The sequence below is a fragment of the Elaeis guineensis genome, chromosome 3 (assembly GCF_000442705.2).
Source record: "Elaeis guineensis isolate ETL-2024a chromosome 3, EG11, whole genome shotgun sequence".
NCBI classification, from domain to species: domain Eukaryota; kingdom Viridiplantae; phylum Streptophyta; class Magnoliopsida; order Arecales; family Arecaceae; genus Elaeis; species Elaeis guineensis.
Window position 1 is genome coordinate 104,746,162 of NC_025995.2, and position 20,882 is coordinate 104,767,043.

The window sequence follows — 20,882 nt, forward strand, 5'->3', positions numbered from 1 at the left end:
TCCTGCATCGTTCTCCGTTCTTTCTACACCCCTTTATTTGCTTCATGGGTCTTGTATTGCTTTACAGCTACTCTGCCTGGCTCTCTAATGTTACCCCCTTTTCCTTTTCTCAGAGTCTCTTGTAGCCACATTACCTCTTGGTCTTCTTGGATGGAGGCTTCGTGGGGCAAGTATTCCAAGGGGTCCCCTTTTTACCCTATTCTTTTTGGTCTTTTGTAAAGATCTGAGAGGCTGTGGGAGAGAGATGAGTCTGGCGATAACGGAGAAGCGGCAGCCCCAGCATCAGCGGCCGGGTGGATGCGTCGGTATCTTCTTCCAGCTCCTCGACTGGAACCGGAGGCTCGCCAAGAAGAAGCTCTTCTCCAAGAGACTCCTCCCTCCAGGTCGAATAAGATCACGCGATCTTTCATTTGTTTTAGTGCTCTGCTGTATTTCGTATCCATTTCACGTGTCTTCTCTTGTGCATTGCAGTTAGAACCGCGAAGAGGGTATCGAAGAAGGTCGGTGGCGGCGGCGATGACAAAATGCCTATGGCCAAGCTGCTTCTGGTACTACTGATTTGTCCTCGACATTTTTTTTCAAAAAAATTGGTGGATTTGATGGAGAATGCAATGTGGTTGTTATTTATTTATTTTTTTGCATCTCCTTTAAAATGTTAGATTGCGGATGAGAACCGTGGGGGTTTCCCGAATGCGAAGGAATCAGATGATCTTGGTGATGAAATGCGAGCTCCTGGCCTGGTGGCCAGGCTGATGGGTCTGGAATCTATGCCTGTTGTCACCAGAGAAAAGCCAAGGAAGTCTTTGGATTCTGAATCGGAGAAAAGTAGGGAGAAAGGTGGTTCTGACTTTCCGAGGCTTGACCAAGATCTATGTCTGGAAAATGGTGGACTTGGGAAGCTTGAATCGAGGCCACAGAAGCTCCAGAAGACCGGAGGATTTTTGGAGAGGCAGCCGGCTAATGCTGCCTGGGCTGGATCTGATGTGTTGTTGTTCAGCAAGAATGTGCTGTCATCCCGGTCGAGGAAGCAGCACCGCAAGCTGGCATCGCCTGTGAAGAGCCCCAGATTGCTCTCAGGGACTCACAGGGCCAGGCTTGTGCAGGCGGCGACGAGGATTTTGGAGCCTGGTTTGCAGTCTAGGAATCGGGATAAATGTGCTCTGACCTATATGAGTTCTTCGCAAGCCAATGCAGCAGAAGGATCTGCTGCTTTCGCAAGCTCGAAGAGATCTCAAGAATTATTGAGTGGTTCCCTTGTTGGATCTTGCAGGAGCTGTGGGAGTTTGGTAGAAGTGTCAGAATTGAGGTTAGGGGCAAAAGAGCCGATAGAAAATGAGCATGGGTCATCTGCTTTGGAGTTGAGCAATGCTTCTTCCTCTCATGACAGTTGTTTAGAGGGTAAAACCAAGTTGTCATTTATGGAGAGCAAGCAGAGTCAAACATCTCTTGCAGTTCAAGCTAAGGTCAATGTGCAGAGTAAATTGCATGACTTTACGGAAAGGAAGAAACATGTACAAAATGATCAAGATCCATGCAAGCCTCAGCAGGATCTAGCGCCAAGGACTATTCCTAAGAAGAAGATTTTGAGGCAAAATCAGCCGACACCGGTTAGAGATAAAGTGGCCCCTGGTTTTAAGGAGTGTGGTAGAAGACAGGGTAGAAGAGACCTAAATGAGTCAAATGAGCCAAAAGATTTTGTAGCTTTGAACAGAAATATGAACAATTGCTCACGTATGAGATCAACTAGTAAAGAGCCAGAAAGACATAGAATGGAAACGGGTAGGAATGGTTGGGAAAGAAACATACCACGCAAAAGAACGATAAATTCTTCTCACTTTGAGAACGTGGGTGCAGTCAATTCAACATTTGAGAAGCCAAGAATTGTTGGAAGTCATTTGATTAACCGTAAAACGACAATGCCTAGCAGCAGTAGGGCTATCAATCGGAACTGTGTGAAAAGTGAGTTACAGAAGGATGGTGGTCATAGTTTTAGTGGTAGGAATAATGATATAGTATCTTTCGTGTTCAATTCACCAATGAAGCATGCAACTAGGCCTTGCTCCTATAGAGAAGTGGTTGAGAAGAGCGGGGGCCAAGGTGAAATCAGTCATGACTCTTCTCGTCCAAAGAATTTTGTATTGAATCCAAAGAGTGGAAACTCAATGCCACAGAGGAGGACAGCTCTGAGTGGAGATGAGCTAAGTAATCTTCTTGAACAAAAAATAAGAGAACTGACCTCCTTGGATCAGGATGAATTAGGTAAAAGAGATGCGCGATCTACTGCTTCCATTCTCGAAGACTTGATATCTGCACTCACTGGAGGAGCTCCCATAACCGAGGAAAATGATGGCAACTGTTTTGGTGGGTCCTCCACAATGGATGATATACGTTCTCATTGCATAGATCTCCCCAACTTTCCCATTTCACAATCTCAGATGTGTAACAATAGCAAAGATTTTCAGGTAAGTTATTTCCTATTATGGCAGTTATATAGCATTTCAGCCCTTTTGTATCATTGCGGCGGTGTTTTAATAGCATTCCACTTAATAGCAGTCAACCCTGATTCCTCAGCCTCCAGAAATCTAATAAAAATTCAGAAGAAAGATAATAAGCTAAACTGGGTCCTTTTTTGTGCTCATCATATGGCCCTCCTTGAGATGAAGAACTGAACATCTGGACTGAACTTTTATAATAAGGTTGTAAATGTGGTCAAGTTTATTCTTGTTGCACACTTTATTCTTGCACGCAACTGGTCAGAGAAACAGATATTTTACACAGCTGATTTCATGATAATTCCTAAGAATACAACCATTGCTGTGCTTTATCTGGATAAAAGAAACTGCTCTGCTATTTAACTTTTTTTTTGCTAGGATTTTTTGTTAATTCTGTAATAACCAAGGACTGTATTTTTGGAGCACAATGCTATGACACATCATAATATTACAATGTCTTTTTGAGGGAAAACATGCATATATTTTGTAGTTTCAGTTTAGTTATTAGATTGTTTTGGCATATGACATATCAGGAGATATTGATGTGAGTTACCAGCAGCTTCTCCATATTTTGGAAAGTTTTGGAGCAACCAGTTAATTAGCAATGGTCAAATTTTTGTAGGTCATACCTATTATGTAGGAGGAAAATATGGTACATGTACAACACCATACCATCTCGAACTTTAGCATGCAATAGGTTCAAAGTATACTTGACACTTTCAATACACAAATGGTATGCAAGATGCCCTGGGTAACCCTATTCTTTTGACTACCACCTTTCAATTGCTTTCTAATAGGAAACAGATTCTTTTTGGAACCCTTATATTATATGTGATTTTTGGACCCTGCATACAGTCACGTGGTTAGTATTGAACGTAATGCGACAGAGAAATTAACTTAAGTTATGACAGTAATTAGCTTCATATAGAATAAAAATAAAAAAATAGACATAAGAAACTCAAATTTTAAAGTGGGGGTTTCCAATTAATATAAGGGAAACAATTCTTGTTAGATTGTATCACAATGTATCTCTGGGATTGCAATGCAAATAGACATGGACCAACATCCACCGATACGAGTCAATGCATGATGTGCATTGATATGTCATATCAGTATCCTCGTGGCACCTTATGTATCATACGATATGTATGATGTGGACAGCTACTTGAATGTTATGCTTCAAGCATGCTATTTTTCCATAAAAAAAATGCTGCAGATTTCTACCGAACATGGAAGAGCATGGACGTAACTTCCCAAGTAGGAGAATGTCCTGCTTAATTCACCTCATAACCAACTTGGATTTTGCCTTTGGCAATATTAAGCTACATGTTGGCAAGCATTATAAGTGCTTAAGAATGTAATTTGGTTCTTATGAACAACCATAATACATGCTACAAGTAATTTCTCTTGAGTTCAAGTGTAAAGTTTTCTTGTTTTAATCATGTAAAACTTACTTGATCTGAGCCATGGAATCATTGAACTATAATAAATAGAATTCCAGTCTCACATAACCATCGCAAAAAGCCTGGTCATATCCATATGATTGGCCTGTCTGGATTAAGGTGTGATCCATCAAAATATTAGGAAGTTTCATGACTGGCCTGACAAACATTTTGATTTTGTAATATCTCTTTTCATCAACAAATGAGCAGATATAATTTCATGATATCGAGTTATGTCGACATATTGGATTAAAATAAGTCCCTCATAACAGGCACATGGGAAAGGGTTTGAATGCAACTAACCTTCCTAGTTCCTACGAAGAATCCTTAGAATGAGTAACCTTTTCTTGGAACAGTAATGTTAGTTAAGGCAGCATAAACTGACATGGCTGAAAGGTTTACCTTGATACATTTCCAAAATTATAATTGGAATTCATCAATAAAGGGAGTTCCAATTATTTCTTGGGTCTATGTGGTAGGGAATTGTCATCAATCAATTTGTTCCTTACATCATCTTGAATTGGGTCAGCTAATTTGGAGACACATGAGTGCGCACACACCATCTGTGGCCAAATGAGGCTGGTGACCCACATCCCATTTGTTTTAACTACGGCATGTATATTAAGTTTGAACATAGTCTTCCATCTTCGAACTTGACATTTATTGCCTAACCAGTGGAAAGATAATTGGACAAAATATTTCCATATTTTTCTTATATAATCTGACAGCTGTTGGAAGGGACAGTCCGATGAAATTATTGGGCACATGTGTGGTTTTTGATATTTTAATTACGCATTACTTTCTTTCTTCCCCTTTTATGATCTGCTACTTGTTCCCATTCATTTGTTTTAGTGAATGATGTAACACTTGGTAATATGTTGGAAACAGAAAATATGCGTGCATATAGTTGAAGTTTCCTCTAACTCCATAAGCCATGCCAAGGAATGGCAACAAGAGAAGATTGTTGATTTGTTTTGTATCATACTTTACCAACATTCTCCATTTTGCAATAATTCATTTGGTCAGCATGGAGATTAAGCATGTAGAGAGTTTTGAATTAGTCCATATCTCGACTTTAAATAATATGGCTGATGCTGGAAATTTGATCTGCCTTTTTTGAGGATCTGCTGCTTTAGCTCGCACTTTTGATTGCTAAATATGTTACATTTGATAATAAGGATATGAAGTCGAAAAAGATTATGACTATTATACATTCTGTAGCAGATGCACATGGAACCTGAGAAATTTATCTTGCATGTTAAAGTAGGAAAAATTGTTAATTTATAGCTTGTCATTGAATTTGTAACTCTTTGATTCTTTAAATTGTGAATATAGAATTCATTAGCGGCTCTTCTTGAATATCTCTTTAAGTTACTGTGCATTCTTCAGTGACGTCAGAATGTTGGCAAATATTATTTAAACAAGGTCAATGATTAATGAGGTTCTTATGACATGTATGTAATAGACATATTGATTTTCTCCTCAGGAAGATGCAAAAGCAAGCATTTCTGCTTCATATCTGGCCAGTAATAATGATCAGCCTAGCCCAATATCTATTCTTGAAGCTTCTTTTTCAAACGACAGTTGCTCTTTTGGGAGTCACAATTGCAGCTTAGGTGTGAGAATCCTTCTTATCTTTGCCAAAGTGGTCATAACAGCATCACCTCATTAGTTATTACATCTGATATTAATTTTATTTGGTGTATGAACATGTTCAGACATTTGAAATTGATCTCTAGGTCTCTACCAGCATGCTGTCTTCAGGCATAGCACATTGTTTTCATATATTTTAGGTCCGTTAAGATTGATTACAATTAATGGTCTGTTTAGATTGATTATCTTTCTTATTGAGAACCAAGGATAGTCTGTTGTGACTTCTCATGTTGAAAGATTTTCCTTATTGCCAACAATTTTATGAAGTGTTAGATTAAGTTGTCAGCTCGTGTGTTTATACCTACATGTAACTTTTCATATAATCATGTCACGTCCAGGCAAATCCAAGCAGTTAGGACATGCATTTAAATGGCTATGAGAATGGTAAGTTATACAGTAAATCTTTTAACAATAAAAGGATATATAAGAGTTTCTCTATTAAACCTTTTTCATTATATTCAGTAGATAGTCAAAAATAAAAGATAAAATGCATTTTGAGAAATTGCCCATGGTTTGCCCGTTCTATTAACTGAAAAGCTTTTTGTGCTTCTTGACTAAACTGTTTTGTATATTTCGTGGAATGATGACATCGACTTCTAGAATGATATTCCAAATCTATTTAGGTCAAATTCAGTAGTACCAAAGTGTAAATTACAAAGCTATCCTTTTATCTACTCTGATAATTCGAACTTAGGATCTTATGTTGTCCATTTGTGTGCTTCTGGTTTCAGGAGGTAAACTGCATTTCGGGTTGACAGAGAGTTGCAACACAGCTGTGTCGTTTGATCTGGATAATGATCTTTTAGATTCAGCAACTTCTATTGATGTTGTGAGGTCTGATATTGGAATGATGCCCCATTTTTCCGATAGAAGTTCTGCCAAGGTCAGTGAAGTTAAACTGCCAGAAAGTAAACTCAGCAATGCTGGTGAGACTATTTTGAATGCTGGACTCCTGTTCGAGAATATTTGCGTGTATAATTCAGATGGGACGGTAGAGTTTTCTGTAAAATCTTTTCTTCTTGGCTTGTTGGAAACTCTCGTACATGCCTTTGTCATAGGGCCAAAAAGCTGTTCAGATTACACAGATGCAGAGGAGAGAAACTGGCTAAGAGTGTTTATCTTTGACTGCATAATTGAGTGTTTGGATTTGAAGTATAGTCAGTTTTGTAAATCTGGTTACAAGACATGGTTGAAACTGCCTTTGTTTCTGAGCAGAGATCGCTTGACAAGAGAAGTTCAAGAGGAGATAAAAGGGTGGATGGCTTTGGCTGGGAGGTTTTTAGATGATATGATTGAGAAGGAAATGAGCCATTCCACAGGCAAGTGGACGGATTGTGAGATTGAAGCTTTTGAGACAGGGACGGAGGTTGAGACGGACATACTCCAAACATTAGTTGATGAAATGGTCATAGATCTCTGTTGATGCTGACAGACTGCTGCTATTGTTGTAACTTATTTAAGATAACTAATGGGATGAATAGCAAGAAGGTTCATTGATTTTTCAGTTTTATTTTAGAGTGCAGATTTAACCTCTTTGTTGTAATTAGCAAAAATGAAGAAGTGATCTTCTGTAGATTTTGCAAGAAAGTTTATGGTACTTGCAAAAGGGGTTTTGTGGAAGGATTTTTGAGTTGTTGCTTTTGCGAACTGTTGTTTCAAAGAATATCATTCTGCATCTATGCTGTCAGAGGATACTCCCCCTTTTTTTTGTCTCTTCTACTGTTCCCGTGGTATCTTATTCCAGAAAATAAAGTTTCATAGAGCTTTCTAGTAATTTTCAGCATCAAATTGATATCACTTTGTTTAGTAGTCTTTTTGAGGAGAAGACAACTTTGAACAGGTGAAGTATGATGATAGGCTTTAAGTGCAAGGAACTAAAGTCTGGGTAGTCCTTTTTTTTTTTTTTTTTTTTTTTTTTTTGAGAGGAAAAAACAACTTTGAACAAGTCAAATGTGATAATATGCTTTAAGTGCAAGTAACCAAGGCTAGTTGCTTGGGATAAGGCCGAAAGATCCTAAAGCCTCGACCCTAAAAACTGTTAATCATACTGTGGGAAAAGGGCATAGCTGGTCCCTCAAGCCACTGAAAAACCCTACCCAACTGTCTCTGTAAATTATCTACAAAATGGAGCGGGTTCTTGAACACAGTGAAAACTAAGTCATACATAACATTGTCTACTCACATCAATCATAATTTTCAAATAACAGAATGAAACAAGACAAATCATTTGAAACAAATCAAACAACAAAGATATAAAACTTCTCCGTAGCCAAACATGCTAGTATCTCACTTGCAGAGAAGTGGACAACCAAAACTAATGAAAACAAAAGAGGGGAAATGCAAAATATATAAAAATCTAAGAACTTATATTAAGCATCTCCATATAGTGCATCATAGACTCTTGCCTCTGAATCCTCATCTCTTGATAGAATCTCTCTATGAACTTCTCTGCTTTCTGATCAATAGATGATGAACCATTATCTTCCCTTGGCTCTGAAAGCTCGGACGGCTCCTGCCTAGATTCATCAACATATGGTAACAACATCTCCCATTCATCTCCGATGCTTTCTTCACCAATGGACTCGGTGTCATTCCCACCACATGGAAGACATAAGAAACAGCTCTTCTTTTTCGAGGGAGTGCGAGGGTGGCGTACGAGAGGAGTGCTGGAAGGAGAGAACTCGTACTCTCCAACAAAGGCGTAGTTGTAGTGCTTGCGGAGCCTGAATCTTTTAGACCTTTTGAAGAATAAGAGCTTTCGGCTGATGGGTCTTTTCATTTTGGCTATGGGAGAGATGGAGAGGGCTATGAGGTCCCATGCCCTCCCAAGGATGGGATTTCTTTTTCTAGCCATTGCTTGTACTTGCCTCTATTTCCCTTCCTCTGCTTTTCTAAGGACGAGGAAGGGGTTGAAGCTATATAGATTAGGGGAGAAGGGGCCTTTTTGAATGGGGCTGTGGTAGGGTTTTGGAGGGGGCTTTCAAGGGAGTACGCGGGGCGTTGCTGGTGGGGTAGAGCTGGAAAGCCGAAGCCAAGGTCGGTGGTTTTGTTTTTTTAATTTAGAATAGTTTTTAATTTTAAAGCAGGTAGCCGTTACTTCTGCTAGTGGCTGCTGGGGTGCGGGTGGGGAGTACGGAGGGACAGAGGAGCCTCTGAACAAACACCCTGGCAACAGATTTACTTGAACGCCACTTAGCACTGTACAACTGTAGAAGCAGCCAATCACAACTATAGATTGTGCAATTGTGCCTATTCCCTCCTCCCCCTTCTCTCTCTCTTTCTCTCTCATTCCTAAAGCAACAAAGGTATATCACATACGAAGATTCCGTCTTGTAACTTTAGCACTCGATCCAATAGAAAAGTTAGAAGACAGCCGGGCAATTTGTACAAGATTTCTTTGTTACCAGAACACCACCCTTTTTCATTCAATAATTTTTATTTATCAATATAACAGCATTCCTCAGGATTTACTTTTTCAAATTGATGTTTAGATATTGCAACTCCTATCAATTTTAAACCAAATTCTTAAACACAATCAAAAAGATGGTATACGTTAATTCACTATAGCCTTCAAAATTCTTGTCTCACTCTAAAAATTTATAGTTGCATGATATCTTGGCTTTCTTTTCTTCTTGAGATAATTTAGGCGTGAGACCAATATTCCAGTCTCATACTAGACATTAAACACAAATGCTCAACAACTACAATCCTAATCTTTCTTAGATTTTGATCATTCCACACCATTGTATCCCTCCTCTGCTACTGGTCCTTCCAACCAACCAGCATACGTATTAGCATCCCTTAGACCAGACCAACCTGTCAATCCTCAAATTGTCATCCTGGTCTTCTAGCAAAAACTGAAAAGCGATGGGAAAGGGGAGAAGTAGTGGCATGTTTGTGGTTGACAAACAAAGTCCTGGGCATTTTTGAACTCTAACGATTTCTTGGTGCCTGCAGCGGCGCTGGGGGCTTTGCCTCACGGAGCACTAAAGTTTGTCACGGTTGACTGCTGCTCCACAGATGACTTGAATGGGTGGGGTCTGTCTACTTTGGCTTGGGGCTCAAGAATGTGCTTGTAATAGTGGGGCCCTGAATAGAGAACCTCGTGGATGTGGGGCATGAGTCTAGCTTGCATTGCCACGTAACTGCCATTACAATATTATAACAGCGTTTACGTTAGTTTTTAGTGCCCCTCGTTATGCGATAAGTACGCACGCAAAAAGTCATTGAAATGATGGTCACTGATATAATGAAATAAATAATTATTTTTTGATGTTTTTGCTATGTAAAAAAAAAAAAATTATTGCTCTATATCAACAAAAATATGTTAATGCAAAAATACATAGTAATATCTGAACAATGATTTTGTCAAACAGTTAGCAACATCATTTTGCTCTTATCATTTGTTGTTCATGGCCGGTTTTTTTTATTCTAACAAAATTCTGCATGACTAATGACCCCATCTCTTTTATAATGGTCATTAACCGTGATTGAATTTTGGAATGGCATTATAACATTGGAATAGAATGACGACACAAATCATGTTTTTTCCGCCTATTCTTTGTAATAGAATTCTTTGGATTGCTCAATAAATGCTATGAGATCTGTGCAGGTGGATGGAAGGAGGAGGTTGGAATGCCGCCACGCGAGGAACAATCCAATAATTGACGTCGTGAAAAAGATAAATTATTTTTGCACGCAAAAGATACAATCTGGACCCCCACGCACCCATATTGATTCAACAACCTCGGTGAGGGTTTCTTTAGGCCTAAGCTTTTTCTTTTTTTTATCGGATGTCATGGGAGGGGTTCTTTAGGCCTAAGCTTGCTCTAGTGACTGTGATGACTTGGAGCATGTGGGCACTACTCACCCAGGAGTAGGTGGGCTCCGATGGGCAACCCATAAGGGCCCTTATCTCTTTCGGGCTGGCAGGCTAGAGCTGCACCAAAGTGCTCGTAGTCCTTGCCCTTTCTACGAGAGCTCAAGGAAGTTTAATCTTTTTTTGAAGGGAAACTACTTCGTAATAACGAGTGACCTCGATCGCTATCTCAGATGAGGATTGTCTAAATCTTTACAGATTCTTCTTTATGGGACTATTCCTACTTTTATCCAACGACTTCCCTCACAAGCAAGCCAAGGCACTAAACCAAAAGAGATATTCGATAGCTGCTTAACCTACTGATATCGGGCTAAGACCCAAAGAGATGCTACAAGTACTGCTTTCAAGAAGGTGTAATTGGGGGCCACGGCTGCTTTGAAATGGAGAAAGAGGAAAAAAAAAAAAAAAAAATGAAGACAAAGATGCAGTATTGCTCCTGGGTCAGAAAGCCAATTATTTTACAGGCTTTATAGGTTTAGATATTCAGGGACATGAGCTGGCCCATCAGGTGCAGGGCGGTCTGGCCTCTTGACTTTATGTCTTTCAGACGGGTTCATTTCGACCCTGGCCCGGCCTGATACTAGTCATTTTGGTACATGCATTGCACCAGTTTAAGTCCAAAAAAAACATAAGTATTAGTTTGATCGGAATTTCACAAATATGAAGCCTATTCCTCTTGTTCTGTTCCTATGGACTTTTTGTTTACTTACAATTTTGATCAATTACAATATATTTAATTATTGGTGAGTGGCAATATTGGAGAAATTGCAATAATCCAATTCACGAAATTGGGTGGCATATGCTATCATGCAAACATCAATTTGTAAACAATCAACACAGATCAGGACTAATTGGTAACCTTAAGGAAGATGGCAGTGCTTGAACTTTCTTGGTAAATCAAGCTCAGTTTTTGTTCTTACCCCGAAGGTTTGAGAATACTTCATGACCTGATCAAATACTCGCAACAACGGGGGACTAGCAAGTTTCATGTATCTTCCAAGAATGCTTAATTATCTTTATAATTAATTTTTTTTTGTTTTATTATCTTAGATTTCTTTCGATATACGTCGACGCGTTCGGCTGTTCCCTAACAGCTTAATTATCTTAGATTTCTTAGATTTCATGTAGTAGACCCGTTCGGCTGGGTCTACTGCAAGCCACCATTGGCTTGCCATTTCTGGAATAAAAGAAGAAAAAGAGTGAGATAAAAATCATCGGCCTACGGAGGGACGAGGGGGCTTCGGTGTAGATCTTTTCTCACTCCTCCAAATGCTGATCGCCATCTCTTCTCTAACCCCTTGTTATTCCTTTCTTCCCCCTCTCACCTCTATCCCCAGCCCTAATTCCGCGCGCCGTCGCCTTTTCCTCCTCCCGGCCAAACCTTCCCGCCGCGCTGTCGCATCGCTGCCCGAACCGTCGGAGGGAGCCAAGGTGGAGTACACGCCGTGGCTCATCGCGGGCCTCGGTAACCCTGGCAACAAGTACCACGGCACCAGGCACAACGTATGCTCTTCTTTGTCTCCTAGTTTCTCTTCAATCCACTGGTTTATAGCTCGTTTCGATGAACAGGTTGGGTTCGAAATGGTTGACCGCATCTCGCAAGACGTGGGGATTTCTTTGAATACGCTACAGTCCAAGGCGCTGATAGGAATCGGTACTTAAATTTGCTCGATTTCTTCCTTTTTTTGCGTGGTTCCTACCATGTTGATGGTTCTTTCTTTAATCTTTTTGTGGTTATTTGGATTGTGCGAATGGAATCAGTGCAGGTGCGATTGGAGAAGTGCCCATTCTGCTGGCGAAGCCGCAGGCCTACATGAACTACAGCGGAGAGTCGGTGAGTTCTTGCTTTCATATTTGCTATTAACAGTTTGTTTTGGTTGTAAAAGAGACATCGTTTTTGTAATTGAATGATTCTTTGAACTTGTTCATACCCGAATGTTTTATCTCTTCCTTTTTCTTTATTGAAATCTTGTAATTTCTGTATTGAATGCATACTCGGACTTTATTAATATTGGGAAATTATATATTCTACATAGTGGCTAACTCTTCCTGATTTTTTTTTTCATGCCCTTTGGACAGTGGAACGTCTGAAAAGTGATTTTTAGCGTTTCATGATTTGAAGAAATAACTAGGGATTTCATGTGTAAAAAACAATTCCTGGCTCCAAAATTATGACTGTAGCCTTTATTTGGTACATACGGTGAACACTTTTTGAAGTCTGAATCTATAATGTCGGTTTCCAAGTGAATTAAGTGCGAATAAACATTGACAAATTCCAGAAACCCTTTTTTGTGTAAAATCGTTTTTCTCATATACGTTACTAATGCAAAACAGGGTGAGAGAAATCCATATACAGTAAACATGCAATTTATAAATTCATTTGTGGTGGCATACATAAGACTTATACAGGAATATTTTCTCAGTTCTATTCTCCATTGTTATAAGATTTTTATCATATCAAAATTGAAGGTTGTCACTCATTTGTTGCTTGGCTGTAATAAAGTATGTCACTAGTTTCATTTTATCTGGGTCTTGATGTATTAATTTGAAGCAGCTTACAAATCTATGTTCATTTGAAGGTGGGGACACTTGCTGCATATTACCAAGTACCACTGCGGCATATCCTACTGGTATGCATCAAACAATATTTGCCTTGTGAAATATAAAACTTATTATCAAATACCTCTTATCTTATCAGTTTTATTTGGTGATTGTAGATTTATGATGAAATGAGCTTACCAAATGGTGTCATGAGGCTTCAACCTAAGGGTGGTCATGGACATCATAATGGGTAATGCCCTTTTAGATACACATGTATTTTTCTGATTTTGAGTTTTATTAGTTTGGAGCATGATATTAAATAGTTCCTGTCTTATTTGATTGGAACACGATATACTTAGGGATGGTTACTTGAGGCAGCAATAGGTGAGCTTTTGCTGTTCTGCATCTTGTAAGTCAAAACAAATGTTTGAAATGGGGGAAGTTCCATTTAAAAATAATTTTGAGACGATGACCAGAATCTTTTGATGATTAGAAATTTAGGACACCGTCATAATTTGGTTGGACAGGAAAATTTTCATGTGCATTTGTTTTGTGATATTGCAGACTTGGTTACTTATCTAATAAACTTTTCATTTTGCTTACTTTGGTGCCTTTTAACATGTTCCTACCTCTTCTTTGTCACATTTTATGAGGCCTCCACTTTCTAGGTAAACAGCCCCCAATTCTTTGATGCCTGCACAACTATCATTGTTGCATCTTTTGACTTGATTCACTTCTGTTTGTGGGTGCTTATGTTTCTTTCAAGCATCGCAAACAAAAAAAATGCTTTGCTCGTAAACTTATTCATTTTTTAGTTTGTTTTTTCTCATGCCTTGTAGAATTTGTTGATTTATCAGGAGTATGGTCATTAAAGTCTTTTCTTCTGAACATTTAAGAATTATGCTTTCTTTTTTAAAGCATGGTTATAAGGATTTTAGGTAGTTCACTTGGTGATTGTTTTTGGATAGGGGCAGAAAAATTATTCCATGCATGAGTCAACCCTATTGGGCTAGACACATTAATTTCCTGTTTGGTTACCATCTTCATATCCAACACTTCTCTTCTATATCGTCTTGTTGTTGGCATTGCCTTGATGAGTTCTTAGGGTAGTTCCCTTGGTGATTGTTTCTCGATAGGGGCACAAAAACTATTTCTTGAATGAGTTAACCCTTACTAGGCTAGACACGTTGCATTCTAGTCTGGTTACCTTCTTTACATCCAACACTTCTCTTCTAAGTCTTCTTGTTGTTTACGTTGGCTTGATGACTACTTCTCACTATTCATAAATAAGAAGAAATTACACATCCCTGTCAGTGTTACCATGTTTTTCCTCTTTTGTTCTATTGTTCCTTCCTATCCTTTCTAGGATCTTCTGCAAAACCAAGGGACTTGATTCATGTATGTTAGATTTGAATGTATCGCATGTCATCTTTTGGTTGATAACACCGTTTAAAAATTGGTGGCAAAATATCCATAAGTAGAGCCTCTTGCCTCTGTCAGATTCTTTTTAAATCATTGAATGGAATATTTATTACATTTGCATAACCATGCATCCTTTAGAATTCCATCTTGTATGGCTCAAGCTGCAACATGCGAAATATTGATTTCAATGAATATGTAATAGAAAGTGCAAAACTTCTTAGCCACTCGATTCAAATTAGCCCTTTTCCTTTCAAAGATAGAGTGATTAACTTCTATTTCACCAAAAGATGATTGTAGGCTGTTTTGCTACTTATGTCTTTTAATTATTTAATTTCCACCTCTCCTTAACGTTAAAAAGTTGATGTGACTGGGAATAAGGAACTACAATACTATATACACAACGACACATCCTTGATTAAGCCTACTCTTGATAGAGCTATATAAACATTATGGGAATTGATTTTCATTCTCTGTGCTTGTTTTGCGCAACATGAATTTTATTCAAAAGCAAAGTCAAATCTTTTATTTTGAACAACTGTTTATGTCTTTATGATGTTTGTTATAACACTTACATTCTCGGAAAGGTCATCTGATGAATGTCAAGTTTTATTTCTGTAGATGTTCTGTTTGTTAAAACTGTTGCTTTTAGATATGCTTATTTGATAAATAACAACTGGTCACTTCAGGGTAAAGAGCGTCATGGAGCATTTGGATGGTTGCCGTACCTTTCCTCGCCTTTGCATAGGTTTGTCAAATCCTTCACCATCTTGCTGTTGTTCATGTTAACAGAAAGCACATAAGTTGCTGTGCTGAAGATTTAAAGCTATTTAATATGTTTAGGGATTGGCAATCCACCTGGAAAAATGGATATGAGAGCTTTCCTGCTACAGAAATTTAGTGCAGAGGAACGCGAGCAGGTACTGATTTCATCAAATGCTTAATATTGTTTCCATCCACTTTGGATGGAATTTTTGACCATCTTAATGTACAAATTTCTTTGACTAACCAAATATGCAGACTAAGTAATCCTGTAATGTGCTTGTAATGTCAATGCGCCTCCAACCTAACTGCTAAACATGTATGTGATGGACTGCTGAGTTCATGTGTTAGGGACTCTGTTTATCACTGTGATTGGTTGAACTGTTCACCGAATCGGTTTATATAGATGTAAGAAACACAATAATATTTAACTGAAACCTATATATGGAATGGTTAATCTTGTTTTATGGTGACAAATATGGGTTCTACTGGATTAGTAAGAGGATCGATCAATTTCAGATTTGACGAAATTTAACAAGAACCATATTATGTAATACTGCAACTTAATTGTTGTATCATTTTAGTGAGTAAACTAGCTGACTAATGTTGTTCAAAAGTTCATTCAGGTTTTCTATCCTTCAGGTGATCATTCTCAATGTTGAGAAGGAATGAGGGTTCTCTAAAGTCCATCAATATCGAATATCACTTTAAATGGCTCTGTTCCTGACCCTCTGATCTGAAAATCGGCACGCATAGTTTGAAGAATATCTCTTATGAAAAATTTTGTTCCTTTCTTGTCAAATTCAATATTCTAGTGACAAGTTCAATTTTGAAAAGTTTGTAATTTTTCCTCTGATTTTTTTTTTTTTATACTTTTCCTTAGACTGTTACAAAAGGAATTTTTTTCTTCTTTGGATAAATTACCTCCTTTTAAGAAAACAAATGACTAAATGCTCTTGAAAAGATCTACATCTCTAATGATAGTTACAAGTTGTCTGAACGTTTTTGCACGTGAGAGTATAATGTTCTTTAAATTTCGTTCTCAAACATTATTTCTAGTTTTCCATTCAATGGTAGTCAGAAGCATATCATTGTGTCTGCAAGGCTGCGTTATGTGATTGCTTTGCCTCCACTTCTTCATTTTCTTTTACTTGGAAATTCTACTTGTTTACTTAATGTTGCGTCTGCTGACTATCATTATTTTGGTTAGTTGCAGCCGAAATAAATTGTTTCAAATAATTCATCTGCAAAACCTTAGCTTAATGTAAATGCTAAAATGTTTCACTGACCTAATCTTATTTGAAAATGTGTAGACCTGCATCATCCTCTTACCTGATGATTCCTAAACGTTAAGTACTCACTTATGCTTCCCTTACAAAAAAAAAAATCGATAGCTGTTACAGTAAATATCATTTAATAGCTGTCATCAGCCATACCTTATCAAGTTGATCTTTATGTCTTCATTCAGTCACATCAGTTTTTGACCAGGCTTTTACTCCAAACATCTTCTCAAGTTTACCTAGGCATGGGTTTGGTGTCAACCCATGCTACAATGGCTGTCGAATTGCATCTTCATTCGCTCTTGCTATCTTTCAAAAAAGATGGGCAAAACACAGACAAAGTTAACACTGTTTAGGTTTACATAGTTACTTCTGGCAAAGAACCTTTTCAGCTGAAATTCAATTTGAAACAAATGAAACAGCATCAAATTTGATTTTTATAGCATAATTTTGTGGGGATTGTTTTTATTTTTTTATTTTTTTAAGGACAGACAACCGAACCAAAATGTAAATGAAAATTTATACTGGAACTTAAAGTTAACTCTCTGCTTAGGTTTAGAAAATTATTTCGGGCAAAACACCTTTTCAGCTAAAATCCAAGTTGAAATTAACTGAAACAGGGTTGAAATGGATTCTTATATCATAATTTATGGGGGATTGTTTTTATCTGTTTTCTAGAAGACAGACATTCCAATGAAAATGTAAATGAAATTTTTTTAAAAAAGCCCCATAACAGTTAGACTGTTTCTCTGAATATGTAAAATGTAATCTGTTTTTAAAAGTGAAGTGATTTGTCATATCATAAAGACCTCTGCTGATATGCAATATTTCTATTGGAGCATGCCATATGTTCGATAGATATACACACTCATGTCTAATTTGTTTGTTGATAGGTGAATGCTGCTCTGGATCAAGGGGTGGAGGCTGTGAGGACTCTTGTACTCAAAGGTTTCAATAGTAGCATTGACCGGTTTAATTTGGTGCAGAAGTACAAGCACCACAAAGTTTGAGATTGCCAGCAGATATTTATTCGGGGAAGAAACTTGTGTAAAGTCTGTTTGAGCTGATGCATACACTGATCCACCAGTTTACAAATTTTAGAGGGTGAACATCGTCAGCTTCAATGTATATGACCATTGTGGGGGGGGGGGGGTGGTGGGGGTTTGTGGAGGGACTATAATACTCTTGTAGAGCAAGATAATCTCGTAGAAAAAGACTGGTGTTCTGTAAACATTATTCTTTGAGAAACAGCATGCTGAAAAAGTGTATTGCTATAGTTTTAGAACAGACCAACTATTCTTGAGGTTATGCTCAAACAGACCGGAGCGTAAGGAAGCCACCTCAAAGTCACAGCAGATATGTGGTAGGAGGCCCTTTGATTCTGAGCGGATGATATGCTGGAGGAAGCGTCTTGATCTCTTCAACCCTTTCCCCCTGTTTCTTTATCTCTTGGTTGTTAGCAAAGGCCGGAGGGCATCTGAATGTCTGATGGGGTTTTTCGAGCAAAATCTCAATAATTACAGTTGTTAGTTGACAAGCAAAATAAATCATCTTTTGTCTAATTCGATTTGTTCCATATGGATTGACGAGTTAGTGTGCTGGCCTCAAGATCTCCGCCATGCCCGAAAAGAAATAGGTGAACGCCTTGTTATTTCAATAATGTCTGATGGAGGATGACGAACATCACGATCTCAAACTTAGTTTCTTTCGCTGCCATGTGGCGTTCCCTTTTTGTGCAAAAAGGAAAATGAGGGTGGCTCACGCGAGGAGGCCTGAGATCTTATCCAGGGAAGTATGAGCACGGGCTATGGCATGCATTTTAATAAAACTTGCTGTGTGATCACGGGCATTTTATGAATCGTTGAGAAATACTTTGTGCACTGTGGGCGGTGCAGCTCCGCATGCATCGTCCCCTCGGACCTCGCTCTTTTTTCCTCAATTCTTTTGCTCAGTATGTTGCAACCTAGATTGCTTCAGCACATTTTGTGCCCAGCATCATGCCAAAATCCAACAGCATAAAATCCAACCGTTAGAAGCGACGAATCCGGCTAGCGAGTCGGCCGGATCCAATGCACCTGATTCTTTAGACCCTTCTGATCGAAAACGAACACGGCCTTGTTGCGTCAAATTCGACCGTTGGAGGGCCGGCTACCATATTATCCACAAGAAGGAAGTCGGGGAGGATGAACGCTTGCTTTCTCGAACTCCATGGCAGCGATCAAAGGACCGCGTCCAGGCTCAAACCATCAGCAGTTCTATTCCAAATCCCTCTTCCCAGAACTCGACGATCCAGTCCCCTTCCAGTCCAAAGATTTTTCCCTTCCCCCCATGCGGCGTGGATCCATGTATTCAGTCTATGCCGAGATCAGAGAGTGGAAGCTGAGGAGGAAGAAAGCAGAGGTGAATTCTATGAGCGCCACTCTTACCAAGAGAACGGCAACCTCGTCGGTTTCTCGCTCTGTTCCAGATTTCTCGATGGATTTTAGGAAGGAGAATAGGAAGCCGGCTGCTCCCCTGCCGCCGACCGGCCCGCGGTTGCATGCGTTGATGACTCCCCCTCGGCCGATGGTTCCGAAGGCTGAGCTGAGGAGACTAGGGAGCACACCGGAGAGCAGGGCTGAGGAGAAGAGAGGAGGAAATGGGTTGTTTGAGAGGAGGAAGAGCTACTCCTGCCTCAAAGAATGGAAGGAGTGTGGGGTGGTTGCGTCGTTGGCCATCGACGAGGAAGCAAAACGAGGGCAAAGTGCGAGGAAAGGGATCATCAAGAAGACTGTCTCCAGTTTCCAGCAAACAACGACATGGATGGGTTGATATTTCATTCTTTGATTCAAGGAATTTCTTTGTTTGACAATTAAATTGGCTCATAGATGAAATTTTTGATGCCAGTTACTGATTAATCTGTTCTATATAAATTTGTTTGTCATTTGATGTTGACGAGACACACACACACACACACACACACACACACACACACACATATATATATAGAGAGAGAGAGAGAGAGTTTTTGCATGAGATAGTATAGAATCTTTTAGCTCTTGGGTGGGTGTAGATTGTGTTTTCCCTCACCCCAAGCATTTTCTTCTTCTCGGTGAACTCACTGGCAATGGCTTCTGATGTCATTGGAGTAAAATTTCTCCGACCATTATATTTTGAACGCCACTTAATAAGTTTCCTGATAGCTTTGTGTCAATGTGCCTATATGTTGCAGTTAGTTACTGTTTTTATTATTATGATTATGATTATGATTATAATTATTATTATTTATTTATTTATTTATTTATTTATTTATTTATTATTTTTTAACTTTTTTCTGAATCAATGTCAAAATGGTTGATGAATATTGCCAACTAGTGCATTTGATAAATCTTTGTATGTTGTTTTGTTGGTTCATTTATATGCTTTGAGCTATCCTGGTTACCTTTTAATCCTGACATACATTCTACTTTATACTAACCATGCTAATATGTAATAAGTATATATTTTTTATATAGAAAATAATAATTAAAAATAGGTATAATGTATAGTAATTATACGTATATTCATTTTTTAAGATCAATTGACTGGAGCTCAAGCCAAGCCTAGTTCTAGCTCAGCTTATTCACTAATCAAGCAAGCTGAATTTTGAATTGAAGACGAGCTGGCTCATGAACAGCTCCCTCACTCGGTGGCCCTAAATTTCATCAATTTGAGCCTCTCTATATGTGAACATTAGAAATCTCCATGTAGATATTGGACTAAGAATTTGGTATCTAATTAACATAGTAATCAACAAATCCTGTTCTAAAGGGCTCACACAAAAGGTCCCTATCGGCCAATGAACTGCAAATTTCCTTCAAAAAATTTGGTATTTTCATGGTTTCAACCCTTTAGTTTACATTGTAGTTAATCAGTTGAAATACACTGTGACAGAATGTGCTATGTTTAGTTCTATTGTTGCTTAACAAACATGAGAGCTGAGATCAAACTAGAAGAATTTTGCTTCTAATTGAATAATTCAAGAGCTACAAAAGAGGGAATAATTGGATATTTGTATCATAGGTTGTCATACCATGGATTATTGGGCGATAGAAATATTAACCTTACTTGAGCAAAACTGACTCATTGAAACAATAGTAAACAAGCAATCAAAGCTTGTTTTTATATATGTCACAATTGATTGCATTTGTTTCTACAAGCACAAGGTCATGCTTTTCAGGCTTTAGTCTGAAGAGTCAACTAATCAAGGCAACTATCTAGATCTCCTTAAAATTCAATTCAATAATAACAAGATCTTGATAAAAGGGATTCAAATTTTGATGGAAATGAATCTGCATGCTCCATCCTCTATGCTGTGCATTAACTTCACTAAGAGAGAAAACTCAAAGATTAGAAAATGGATATTATAATAAGTATTTTTCCTCCTCCATATGAA

At 38.4% G+C, this 20,882-nt stretch overlaps 3 protein-coding genes and 1 non-coding gene across 4 annotated transcripts; 3 read left to right on the top strand and 1 right to left on the bottom strand.

Moving 5' to 3' along the window:
• Nucleotides 1-88: 88 nt before the first annotated feature.
• LOC105041244 (uncharacterized) lies at nt 89-7,327 on the top strand. The gene is made up of 5 exons (XM_010918123.4): nt 89-383; nt 472-548; nt 660-2,462; nt 5,421-5,550; nt 6,319-7,327. Exons 1-5 carry the CDS (start codon nt 245-247, stop codon nt 7,008-7,010), a joined length of 2,841 nt encoding a protein of 946 aa, XP_010916425.1. The 5' UTR covers nt 89-244; the 3' UTR covers nt 7,011-7,327.
• A 376-nt stretch (nt 7,328-7,703) lies between these two features.
• On the bottom strand, nt 7,704-8,581 carry LOC105041243 (uncharacterized). The gene has a single exon (XR_002164249.3). It is a non-coding gene; the product is annotated as an uncharacterized protein (transcript).
• Nucleotides 8,582-11,609: 3,028 nt separating this feature from the next.
• On the top strand, nt 11,610-17,744 carry LOC105041242 (chloroplastic group IIB intron splicing facilitator CRS2, chloroplastic). The gene is made up of 8 exons (XM_010918121.4): nt 11,610-11,969; nt 12,036-12,120; nt 12,233-12,300; nt 13,046-13,096; nt 13,184-13,257; nt 15,116-15,174; nt 15,270-15,346; nt 17,362-17,744. The coding sequence occupies exons 1-8, from the start codon at nt 11,736-11,738 to the stop codon at nt 17,476-17,478; spliced, it is 765 nt and encodes a 254-aa protein (XP_010916423.1). The 5' UTR covers nt 11,610-11,735; the 3' UTR covers nt 17,479-17,744.
• An 800-nt stretch (nt 17,745-18,544) lies between these two features.
• On the top strand, nt 18,545-19,365 carry LOC105041241 (uncharacterized). Its single transcript, XM_010918118.4, has one exon. The coding sequence runs from the start codon at nt 18,677-18,679 to the stop codon at nt 19,277-19,279; it is 603 nt and encodes a 200-aa protein (XP_010916420.1). The 5' UTR covers nt 18,545-18,676; the 3' UTR covers nt 19,280-19,365.
• The last annotated feature ends 1,517 nt before the right edge of the window (nt 19,366-20,882 follow it).

What these genes read in the sequence shown, in the direction of transcription:
- LOC105041244 (XM_010918123.4), top strand. Translation starts at nt 245, where the DNA reads ATGAGTCTGGCGATAACGGAGAAGCGGCAGCCCCAGCATCAGCGGCCG. An exon ending in CTATGGCCAAGCTGCTTCTG is followed by an intron (nt 549 to 659) that starts GTACTACTGATT and finishes TTAAAATGTTAG; the next exon opens with ATTGCGGATGAGAACCGTGG. An exon ending in ACAATAGCAAAGATTTTCAG is followed by an intron (nt 2,463 to 5,420) that starts GTAAGTTATTTC and finishes TTTTCTCCTCAG; the next exon opens with GAAGATGCAAAAGCAAGCAT.
- LOC105041242 (XM_010918121.4), top strand. Translation starts at nt 11,736, where the DNA reads ATGCTGATCGCCATCTCTTCTCTAACCCCTTGTTATTCCTTTCTTCCC. An exon ending in CTTTCCTCGCCTTTGCATAG is followed by an intron (nt 15,175 to 15,269) that starts GTTTGTCAAATC and finishes TAATATGTTTAG; the next exon opens with GGATTGGCAATCCACCTGGA. An exon ending in GTGCAGAGGAACGCGAGCAG is followed by an intron (nt 15,347 to 17,361) that starts GTACTGATTTCA and finishes GTTTGTTGATAG; the next exon opens with GTGAATGCTGCTCTGGATCA.
- LOC105041241 (XM_010918118.4), top strand. Translation starts at nt 18,677, where the DNA reads ATGGCAGCGATCAAAGGACCGCGTCCAGGCTCAAACCATCAGCAGTTC.